Source organism: Mytilus trossulus, chromosome 9, assembly GCF_036588685.1.
Source record: "Mytilus trossulus isolate FHL-02 chromosome 9, PNRI_Mtr1.1.1.hap1, whole genome shotgun sequence".
In the NCBI taxonomy this organism is placed as follows: Eukaryota; Metazoa; Mollusca; class Bivalvia; order Mytilida; family Mytilidae; genus Mytilus; species Mytilus trossulus.
Window position 1 is genome coordinate 12,999,866 of NC_086381.1, and position 12,860 is coordinate 13,012,725.

General features: G+C 32.2%; 1 protein-coding gene across 1 annotated transcript; it reads right to left on the bottom strand.

The window, feature by feature from the left end:
- Positions 1-6,024, bottom strand: LOC134683602 (integumentary mucin A.1-like). The gene is made up of 5 exons (XM_063542909.1): positions 5,779-6,024; positions 4,249-4,375; positions 3,560-3,713; positions 1,140-1,727; positions 1-348 (listed from the first exon to the last, which is right to left on the bottom strand). Exons 1-5 carry the CDS (start codon positions 5,820-5,822, stop codon positions 233-235), a joined length of 1,029 nt encoding a protein of 342 aa, XP_063398979.1. The 5' UTR covers positions 5,823-6,024; the 3' UTR covers positions 1-232.
- Between the last annotated feature and the right edge of the window lie 6,836 nt (positions 6,025-12,860).

Sequence of the window (12,860 nt, forward strand, 5' to 3'; positions counted from 1 at the left end):
ACCTCACCACCAAAGATTTTTGAAATAATTTCTTAAGCAGATTTTTATAAGAATTAAAAAAAGTTTCGTATTAATAAATCATCATTTATCGCATTCATTGAAGCCTTTATAATATATACATATTAAGAAATTATACGTATTTGCCATGTTCTTCATATTAAGTACCGCAGTCCTAGTAATGAAAGTAATTCATATAACATTTCATCGTTTAAATATATCAAACAATCATGGACTACGTGCACCTCACTCGTCCTTGTTTTCGTGTGTTCGGAACCTCTTGTCCATTTGAATAATAAACACACCAACACTCCCCAACGCAAGGGTCACATTGTGTAGGAGCGAACCAACCTGAAACAGAAAAAATATGTTTATATTATAATGCCTTGGATAGGAATTGTAATACAAAAGCATACAAATCTGAAATCTAATATCAAGGACCCGACTTGATAAGAAAAACTTCTGACCGGAAGTCGTTATATCAGGGAAAAGACGAGATTGTTAGTTTTTTTCTCCCTACTTGATGCGTTTGTTATGACGTCTGGAAGTAAAGACTGTTAATGTGCGTCAAAAAATAGACTGCACACATTTCACCAGATTTTCTATTTGACTCCTCATTACAAAACAAATGGGGGACAAGATACCAAGGGTTGATAAAACATCATTGGTAGAAAAATCATGATATGCATTAGACATAGACATACAGAAACAAAATATCAACTGAACAGTACACAAAAAGGTTGAGCAAATCCCCCCCCCCCCCCACATCATCCCCTAAACAAATACATAAAAAAAAAATGATTAAAAAAATAGACGTGAAGTCTGTTTCTGCTCCGTTTATGACACAATCGTGTTGATCATGATAAAGTCCCGTAAGCTGCATAGTCCGAGATAAGAAGACGGACACTTTGCTCTATATTATCGAAAAATATAAAAAGTTTGAAATGAAAATTCAATGAAACAATACATCCATTGAAAAATCTCATGTCGATAAACAGCAAAACATAAAAACTCTTTCATTGTTTCCTGAAAAGTCCTGAGCAGAAAAAACATATATAGTACAAAACAATACGTGTCGAACAAATAACTGTTTAGAAGAAAATTGCTAATTATCTAAAGAGTATATATTAAGTTTTAATTACCTTCTGGTGTACACCTTGGCTTGAGTGGACACGGAGTTGTCGTTGGTACTGTGGGTGTTGTTAATACCTCTGTTGACATATCAGGCGTTGTGGTAAATGATTCACTTGTTGATTCAGTGTCTGTCGTCGATACTGCAGTAAATGTTGAGGCCTCGGATGACGATTCACTGGTGAATAAGCTGTCTTCTGTAGTGATTGGTTCGCTCGAAGTAAACGAGGCAGTGACGGTTGTTTGTTCATCGGTAATTTGTTCCGAAGTTCCAGATTGCGGTGTGGTAATAGTGTCACGTGATGTCATATTTAACGATCCAGTTGTAATATTCAATGGTGAATCTGTTGTGGTTTGTGATAACAATTTCATTAATGTTGTAGAATTTGGTGAGGATGGACCATTGCTGGATTGATTCGCCGTTGTTTTGGGGAGTAAGACCAGTAAATGCGTTGTGCTATTCAGGGTTGGTTTTGTCTCTTGTATTGAAGTTGACAATGGCTGTCTGTTTGATACAGCTTGTCGTTTTCCTCTGATATGTATGTCTGTTTGGTACTGCTTGAGAGCAACAAAACATGGCCGACTTGCTTGCAAAACCTCTGTTCAAGAAAGTATCACATAATTTTTAATACTACAGAATGGATTTTTTTATGAAATATAAAACGTATTGTAACGTTTTATGAATATAATCATGTTATTCAAAAAAGTTATCATAATTATACAAAATGTTTCTATTAAAATAGGTTGGTCTTGTTTTTGATATTAAAGTCTAACATTATTTTTCAAGTGTTCAATCGGTTTGAAAAAAGGGTTATCAAACTATTTACTAGTAAGTCTTACAATTTCATAACGGTACCTATTTTTGATTTTCCTTATAGAGTTGCCTATATTTATTATCGCAGACAAAAATAAAGAACAAGTAGACTGTCATCTGTTATATAGAAAATAAATATGAATTTATTCAACGTTCTTAATTTCTTTTGTCCGTCAGCTAAATTGAAAGAATATTTTTGCTGATTTCAAACAGTGAAATTGCATAGATCTTTTGAAGGTTTATTAATAATAATTGTCTGATTAATAATAGTGCAGGAAATAGACGACAAGTTTCCTATGGCCAAGTTTGAAATATTGAATTTGTTATCAGAGAGTCTCAGACTTTTCGACTCATTAAAACATAATTAACTATCAGGCTATGCATATATCTATGATATTTCAGATTTGCATAACACTACATTTTTCTTCGTATTTTGACAGTTATGATATACTTATTGAGAATAGTTGGTGAATGAGAAGCATGCAAATAAACTTTATGACTGGGTACGATTGAAACATTTATTTAATCTAGAAAAAAGACGGAAGAAATTATAGGAATCATAAGTTCATATAAAGTTGAAGGATATCGCCAACACCATGGCAAAAATAGAAAAAAACGCCGAAAATACAAAAACTGCGTAAATATAAAACAAAACACTAAATTAAAAGAATTTCACTTAAGGTGGTACCCAACACTTTCACTTAAATTGATTTGGCTCGTTTGATTTTCATAAATGTTTGTAAAAGTATTTACTTTGACCCTTTAACAAAAATATAAAAGAATCAAAAAATTTGAACCAACCATTTTGTCTGAAAAAATACACTGGTTATATAGCAGTTTGATCATTGAGAAGCTTAATATTCCTTTTACAACACAACGTAATTAAAACATTTAGCTGACACTAGTTTTTATAAGACTTTAACAGACAGCTTATCATTATATATGTAAAAGATTTATAAATAAAAACAAGTGAAACTGGTGATACCCCCGCCGCAAGTGGATAATATTAATAGTGTAAAAATATGCAAGTGTTCGGTAAACAGGAAGTTGTCTGAGTGATGAATCTGAAAATGCATCACACGGTATAGCTGACTAGATAAACCCTGAAACCAAATTTCAGAAATCCTTGTATTTTAGTTCCTGAGAAAAATGTGACAAAAATTTTCAACTTGGCTATCATGTGTAAAATCATACAAGTGTTCGGTAAACAGGAAGTTGTCTAGTGATCAATCTGAAAACGCATCACACGGTATAGCTGACTTAGATAAACCCTGAATTCAAATTTCAGAAATCCTTGTATTGTAGTTCCTGAGAAAAATGCGACGATAAATATTCATGGGACGGACGGACTGACGGAAGGACAGACAGAGGTAAAACAGTATACCTCTCCTTTTTTTTTAAAGCGGGGGTATGAAAATGGAGGTCACCGGGCAAAATGTTTTAATGTATTAGAATGGATAAAACCAGAGGATTCCGAAAAAAAAGACCGAAATTCCTAAACATGACAGGCCAGCTTCCTTCTGACTACAGTTTTTTAAATGACAACAAAGAAAAAAAAGGCTTCGCAAAACTTAACAATAATACAAAAGAAAATATACTAATAATGTATGAATTTACCGCCAGGCTTTCTGCATACTCCTTTTGGTTCGTGATGATTACCGAAGTTGCCACCTGCACCTAATGTATCAGTGGGAACTGACGCCTGACAACTTAGTCCAGAGGTACATTTTCCATATATCTTCCAAGGTCCACCACATACTTCTCCCTCAATCTTAAAAAAATGTGCTTATGTAATGGATATATTATCAAAAATCAATATTTGCAAAACAAATTTATAAAAAAGAAAGGAAAGTTAAACACTACAGTAACTGATATTATGTCGTACTCACATTCCAAACATGTGAACAGTGGTGGCGAAAGATTAATTTGAGTGCTAATTGGAAAATTCACCTGGCTTAAGAAGAGGTTTGAATATACCGAGAGTTATCATTAACTTTTATAATTATTCTGCCAAGAATTTTGATGAGGAGTAGACCTTAACCCCCCAATTCTTTACCTATTCATCCTGCATTTATCCCATTGACCACTATATATATATATATATCTAGTTAGACTTTATAATAAAAACTGAAAAAAAACATATTCTACAACTAAAAGCTGTTCATATTATACTATCAGACAAGTGATCATTTAAATTTACATGTATGCCAGTTACATGTAGCAGCATTTTGGTTAAGATACTAGTAATCGAATACATTAAATATTACACTGTTTTGTTTATACATTAATTAAAATATTGTAAAAACCTTGGAACAAATTTGGCAACATCCACATGGATCTAGAACAAGAGTGCTAGCCGTAGGACAGGTTGGTACTGGTCCACAATATGTGTCTCTGTGTCGATAGTCACAGTCACATGATAAACATGTGATACTAAAATAGAAAATAATATGAATCCCTTTGCATTTTTTCTTCAAGACAACTGGATTCTTTCATTTTTTGTGCCCTATTTTAGAAAAGTGACATACTTTCACATTCGGTCACGATTTGTGGACAAAGAATTAATATGTTCCAAAAAATTATAAATTTTAATTGAGGTTTGATGATGGCAGGCCAGTAACTGCTATTAGTCCTTTGGTAATTTATGTATCATTGTCATTTTGCCAAATTTCTTTTGTTATCTACTCTGACATCGGACTCAAGACTTCTTTTAAACTGAGTTTTACTGTGTGTATTGCTGAGTGTTTGTTATTTCTTGATTAGTTTCGGGTAAAGGAGGCGGGATGTGATCTCACAAAACATTTTAATCCCGTCGCAATTTTTTTTCTGTCCCAAGTCATGAGCCTTTGTCCTTTTCTTTTTGTATGATTTTTAATTTTAGTTCATTTATGATGAAGTTTAGTATGACGTCCATTACCTCGCGCACTGAACTATCACTCATCTTTGTATAATAAGGGCCAGCTGAAGAATGCCTCTTGGTGCGGGATTTTCTCGCTGGTTGACGACCTGTTGGCGGCCTTCGGCTGTTTTCTGCTCTGTGGTTGGGTCGTTGTCTCTTTGACACATTCCCCATTTCCACTCTCAATTTCATTGGTTGTCTTGTGGTCAGGGACGTCATCAAAAGTTCAATGTAGGATAAAAAAAAAACAACTTAATTCACATAGTTTTTTCACTGACCCCCACACCCCTCTCTTAACTTAATTTGGGAAAAACTGATTGACCAATAGGGATATATGTAAAATCGATTTTGGATTAACAAAACTTGCAGCACCCCCTCCACCCCCAAACTGTTGGATTTAATTTGTTTTTATCCTTCATCGATCTTTTGATGTCGTCCCTTAAACAAGAGATATTTATATATTAAAAAAAACAATTAGACAACTCTTCTCAAGATACCAAAATGAAATGGAAATTAACAACTATAGGTCAACGTACAGCCTTCAACAAAGTCAAGATCGCATAGCCAGCTAGGCGTTTATCTTCCACAATAGTTATACATGCTATATTGTAATTTTCTGACTGTATATAGAAGCATAAAGGTTGATAAAGGAATTCGCGATTTAATTTATTAAGAAGTTACAAGTGACATCATCTATAAATATGGAATGATGATCATTCGCGCAGTTTGCAATTGTCTAATGTGCAAGTTCATATTTATCTATTTTTTCATTACTGTTTATGAATTAGTCTTTACGACTAGTACATAACGTCAAATCCTATAAACTTAAAACAATTTATTTTACAAGCTAAAACACTCGCTGCAATGCATTACAATTGCAATCAGGCTCTTTAATAGAGAACAACAACTTTCACATAGTTGATTTATTTTAACATACCTTGAAACAAAAGATGTAATGATTAAAATCCCGAATTTATTCATTGTCGTTGTGGGTACAAGTGATGATCGGATGGAAATGTCCCGCGTTATCTTGAGATATGTTTACTGGTTACGTATCAATGTAAAGTTGTTTGTGTGTTCCATGTTTAGATGTATCCCGTACAAACAATATACATTCACATGTACCGACTGACTCTTTAACAAACAATATGCATTCACATAATGAACCGACGGACTCTTTTACCATCGCGTACACACAATATACTTTCATATAATGTACCGACAGACTCTTTTACCATCGAGTACACACAATATACATGTACATAGTTCTGACTCGCCACGATATAGCCTGTTTGTGCAAATGCGGCGTGAAGCAAACAACAATCAATCGATGTCATAATGTACGGACAGACTACTCTTTTAACCTTTGTTTTAGTATAAAATACATGTATTACCTCTTTATTTTAAATGTTATATCTATCTTTTATTCTATCATATCCAACATCTCTTTCACAATCGTTGTCACATTTATATTGATGTCGGGTTAATGTAAAAAAAAATATGCAGAATTCCGATACATCTGAATCATTATTATTACCTGTTACATATCCATCTGGTATATATGTGTGTACCTGTTATCCAATGTTGTACTTTTACACCATATTCAAATTATATCTTTTATCTTTCAATTAAACGGGGGATCATTATTTACCAGAAGGACAGCTAATGTCGATACTTTTAAATTGTGTAAAATCATTTCTACCTAGATGCAATTTCTTTCAAAATGTGATTGCCCATCAATGAATTAAGGTTTATGTACCCTTCTGTAGCCATTTTTGTACGAACTTTTCAAACTTCAACTGTATCAAAACTACAGATATAATGAATAATAGAGATAGGCCATTTTGTACATATTCCAAGGGGAAACTTGATGCAAAGCATTATCTTTTACTGTTCCGTTGCATTTAATAGAAAAAGAGGACTTTGTGGCCAATAAATCAAGATTTTTTATAGAAAATCCACAGCCTTTATCCTTGTACTCTCATATTTGGCAATTTGATGACTGATAGATATAGGATCATTGCATGCAGTGCTAGCATTAATTTCCATTAAACAAGTTTATAAATGTAGTTATTGGTTAAAAAAAATATAAATATGACCAAAATCAAGTACACCTTTTAGGGTGCGCTCGACTTTAGTGACTCAGCACGAGGTGTTTTAGAATTTACAGGTTGCTTAGAACTTTTTGTAAAAAATAAACACTAGCACATCATAGAAAATCAAGTGAGTAATTTATGTTTCAAGTTTTATAACAAAAATCTCTGTATCAAAGGCTGTGGATTTTCTATAAAAATCTTGGTTTATTTGCCATAAAGTACTATTTTTTATCAAATGCAATGAAACAGTAAAAAAATAATGCTTTGCATCAAGTTTCCCCTTGGAATATGTACTAAATGGCCTACCTCTATTATTTATTATATTTGTAGTTTTGATACAATTGAGGTTTGAAAAAATCGTACAAAAATGGCTACAGAAGGGTACATAAACCTTAAATCATCAATAATTATTATTTACTAGCTTCTTTTTCTGTTTACAAATATACCCCGGCCCACCACATAGACTGCAGGCGTAGAACACTTACTAATAGTCCAAATATGTCGTAAGGTACCTTAAATTTTGAAATCATTCAACTGAATTTTCAGTATACTAATCTTTTTATTGCCGTACATTTATTTCATATATATAAGAATGCACAACAAAACTGTCAGAAAGGGGAATAACTCATTATTGTTCGATCGTGGGAATGTACTGTCATATAATTTATAGAAAAGTGATCTCACATGATCATGATGAACAAGACATCTCTATGACCCTATTCAATGCCAATATGGTTATGTATTTTCTGCATCACCTTTGGTTACATGTATAACACAACTATTCCATAAAAATCATCAATCAATAATTGGCTAGCTCTAAGAAAGTACCGACCTTGAAGGCATTAAACTTTGCTCAGTGCTCGGAGCACAAAAATCATGCACGAAACATGACATCGAGCAATTTGATTGGTTGATTTTCAAGTCTAAAGTACAAAAATCATGCTCGAAAGTTTTATGACCGTGAGGCCTGTAGTTGGATGTGTGCAATAGTTTTTAAACAAATCCTACCGTGAACATATGTCCTAATATCTTTTTTAGATTTACATAGATTATGGTCCATATGTTACATTTTAGTGTTAAGTTTTATAAACAAAGTCATGTTCTTATACGGTTTCTAACGTGACGCTTCTTTCACTTTTTAACTGATCAGCCATGTTTTTATTTCAATAGAACATGTAGTGCACGAGTGTGACATCCAAATCAAAAATGCCACGTCAATAGAACAACGACGGATATTAAAATAAACAGTTGTGTTAGCGAAATAAAATCATTTCAAATGTAAGTTTTAGATGTTTCGATTCCTTTAAAGATGACATGGACTAAAGACCTATAATAGATGCTATGTGAGGCTTTTTCACTAACTGTCGTCAATCGTCGTGTTCGTCCTTAATTTAAAAAAAAAAAGTAGTCCTCTGAAACTTTTTGTGACATTTGAACAACTTGGCCATAACCATCATAAGGGTATGGAACTACTTACAAATGTGTCCGATGACACCAACTGCCAAACCAACGCAACGAGCTAAGACCGACATGGTTAAAAATAAAACAAAAAAGTGGTAAAATGAAAATTTTGTTTATAATCATATAATTTAATTTTTGGATGTAACGCGTCTTCTGGTTGCAGGTATGACACATGATTTTTTTAACACATCCCTTCCATAATATAAATGCTTTTAACTTACAGAGCTCATAAAAACAAAGAAAATGGTGTTTAAAATATGAAGATACCTTCAGCGGTTCAAAAGTTACGACCAAAACAAATTTAAAAAATAGCGATATTTTCTGCCACTTTTGCTATATATGATACAAAAATGATAAAATCTCAAATTTTAGAGGCTATTATCTCCACATTTGTTACTAACAAAACCTAAATAAACTCTAAATCTTCTATTTAGGGATATATTAGACTGGTATGGTCTTTACTAGTTACTTAAACCCAAAGTTTCCAAAAATATAAACACCACAAATAGGTCTTCGAGCACCCTCGGAAATGTGTCCTAACTGCAGAGTCCAGCATTTTTTCTCTTGAATTGGCTGTAATTCCGTTACTATTTGCATTACCTCCTTATAAATTTGGCTACCAGGATAATTTGGCATGCTCTTTCATTTGGCACTGTCAAAATTGCAATATTTTTAGTGGAAATTGAGTTTTGTTACCATGGTTACCATTTTTTTTCAATGATCTAATTTGAAGCAACCATCGTACAACCCGTTAAATATTCAATTTCCAAGTTATCTTTGCACAAATTTGTTTTCTGAGACTTTTTTGCATGCTTTTTCTTTTATCAATGTTAAAGATATATTTACTGGTCAGGAAATGATAGTTTTTTTATCCCTAGATAGTCAATTACCATGGCAACAATTAACTATAACTTTCCACAAAATATATTGGATACTTTATAAAAATTACTGTTTCAATGTTTTTTTAAAGGAAGACCATGTAATTTCTTAAATGTATATTGTGTATCCTTTCAGGGAAAAACAACCAAATGTGTTTATTTCAAATATGTCTGTAGTCTGAAGTGTGAATCTTTAAAAGGTTGGTTTGGCAAAAAATGATATAAAACAGTGGAATATGTAATAATTTAAGTAACAAGATAAAATAGCAATAAACAGTTACATGTAACATTGAAAATAAACATTTTCAGAACAAATTAACAATTTTCAAAGTATTTTTCCACAAATTGTTGATGCAATATTTCAATTTCATCCATGTCGGGAATGAGCCAATGCCTAAGCCCCGGAGAGGGCATTATTTCAAAATCAGAATAAATTATAAATTTTTCATTAATACTATCTATATCGTCTTTGTTTGGCCAAATAAAAGTATTTCCTCTCATACTTTTTCGTTTTAAAAACTTTACAGTGTATGCATTGTCAATTATATCCATAATTTCCCCTGGATACCAATTATCCTCGTAGGATACTGCAACCCATATCCCTTTTTCTAAAACTTTCTGTTTGTCAATTTTCAAAGTAAGTGTTAAAACATCTTTCATTTGGTTAACAGTGTTTTTCCACATTATGTCTTTTTTTATCAACATCTAAATTCATAAAATGTTTACAATAAAGTAACTGATTTCTGAGTTTTTCTTTCTTTAATCTGATTGTTTTAGACAATTGTAAAAGACGGCCAACATCCTTCCTAGATCTCACTATACCACCCATTAGCCTCACACTTTGTTCAATTTTGTTTATTTCCATCTTTTTCTTTTGTTCAAGCTGTTGTTTTTTCTTCTTTATTTGCTGTAAATGTGTTTTCCTAGCTTCCATAACACTCTTTTCATACGCAATTTCTTTTGACTTTAAAGATTTAGCACTTTTTCTAGCTTTTAAAAGTAAAACTTTCCTGGAATTTTCAGTTTTAGTTTTTAGCCATTGTATTGTTTTATTTCGTTTGAGCATACTTATTGCAGAATGGTGTCTTAAAGTTGCATTTGGTTTTCTTTTAAAATAAAAGTCTAGATCTCCAAACAAATTTTCTGCGGGTATATTTGTCAACTTGCTATGAGATGTTCTTGATTTCAGATCTGGATCAGGGAACGATCCATATACTCCATTTTCAAGGTGGTCATTAAGTTGTCTTTTTACAATTGTCAACATGGATGAACATATAATTTTAAGAATGTCATTAATTTTAAGATGTATCTTTGCCTTGTTGAATACCTTTTGAATTATGGCATGTGGATATTGTTCATATAAACTAGGAATTTCGTCATAATTAAAATCAAAAACATTGAAATCATTGGAGCTCCAATCAACCAATCTATCTCTTAAAGGTATAATAAATTTGTAAAGATCTAAGTAATGTTCATCACTGTTAATTACATTCCAGAATGGTTCAGCTAAAATCATAGATGCTATAGCAATGACGGAAACATGGGAGAGAACATCAGGACATTTAATGTCAGCAAGAACAGATTGCAGTTTATCATTTGGATTTTCTCTATAGTTCGAAATAAAGTCAATTATGTCTTCAGAATGGTTTAAAATAGAAACAGCACATGTAAACAAATTCCCCCTGTAATTTATAATCATGGAAGATTTTTGTTTTAGAGCTAAATAAGCAAGCCACTCCTGTCTTGCACCGTTCTTCTCGTCACCCCTTGGACCTAAAACTTCTGAAGCCATACGAATTAATCTGATGGATGATGGCTCAGAATTGTGTTTGAAACGAGAAAATTTTGGCAATGAATCTCTTCCAATAGGTGGATTTTGTTTTGCTAATTCTTAAAGTGATTTTGTTATTTCATTGTGAAAGCCTAAAAGAACATGTGCACTGCAATAAAAGAAATTAAGTTTTGATATGTCGTTCTCATTTAAATCTTCTGTTAATTTTAATTTTCTCCATTCATCAATAATTTCATTTGTTTTTTTCATCATGCTTGAACGATCACTCATCATAGCTGTAAGTTGCAACAATAATTTATTAATAGATATGTTTTGAAGATCAGCAAACTCATTTAAAGAGTCTTTAATTGTTTGAGCAACAGTATCTGAATCCTCCCTTGCCACTGATTTATATCCTAATGATAATGTACCGGATTTTGTATGTATTCCTAAATCTATTATTTTTTTTCCTTCACGACCAGTGCCATCTGAGAAAATGTCAAATTGCTGACAGTTAGCCAATGTTTCAGTCACATGATGTTTAGCTAAAACATGTCCTTCATCACATATATTTGAAATTGTCGATCTACATGGCAAATCCGATGGTACAGAGTCGAACAAGTTGTTGCTTACAATATTTATAACAGAGATTTTGTTTGCAGAAATATCACTGCCATGGAGATCCATAATGCATGTTCGCATGCTATCAGAGTATCTGAAACCTTCCTTTGTAGATACTTTTTTATTTTGATTTTCTGCCTGAATTATATCCAACTGATCATTTGCAACACTTAACTCTCTATTTAGATTTAATGTTTCTAAATCAACATTTTGGCTGTGTAATTTCTTTTTGAGTTTGATATTAAATTTCTTCGCATGAGATAATCGGTTTGACAATCTGTGAATTTTTATTTTTTTTTCATTCTTTTTTTTTGCAAAATCTAATTCAATAGCTCTTATTCTTGCATTTAGACAACTGTTTTCTCTGTTTAAAGCTGTATTCTTCTCTAATATTTTTCTTTCTTTCTTTTCAAGCTTTTTCTGTTTTCGCCTTAATCTCTTACAGAAATATTCCTTTTTCAAAGAGGTCAAATTTTCTTTTAAAGATTTATTTTCTTCTTTTAAGTTTACATTTGCCTCCTTTGTCAACCTTAGTTTTCTAAGTTCCTGGTTTCTTTTCACTGATTCAGATTCATTATTCCTGATGTTTTTCTTTTGTTCAACAATTTGTTCCTATAACACTTCATTTTCAAAACACAACTCTTGATTTTCAGTCAAAACTTCTCTTTGATTTGCTACAAGTTTTAATCAATGCCTTTTTAATGATCTATCATTTTTCTGCATATCTGTTTGTAATTTTGGTTGTAAAGTACTATTAAGAAACTTAAAGAATTTAGATGATTTAAAAGTGTCAAGATCTTCATTTTGTCTACTTTTCATGTAACTTTGAAAATTGTCATTAATTTTCTTGTATAAATATAGAACTTTGTGTTTGTTCACAAGCATGCCTTCTGGCAACATATTGTTGGTCCATTCAGCCACATCTGACCATGTATAGGCATACCGGTTTTTGAAAAGACAGATTTCATGGAAAGCTTTCACAGTTAAAAGAGTACTTGATAAATTTTCTGGTGGATGGAGCAGAGTTGTCCGGCGTATACCTAATGCATCACATACATTTCCTATACTTTCATTATTAAAAGTTGTAGGCTTTTCTTGAGGAGTTAACTGATAAACAATATTCTTTAAATTTATGTTTTTATTCACATTGTTCATTACACTTCTAGTGATATTGGCCCATTTTTTTGGTACC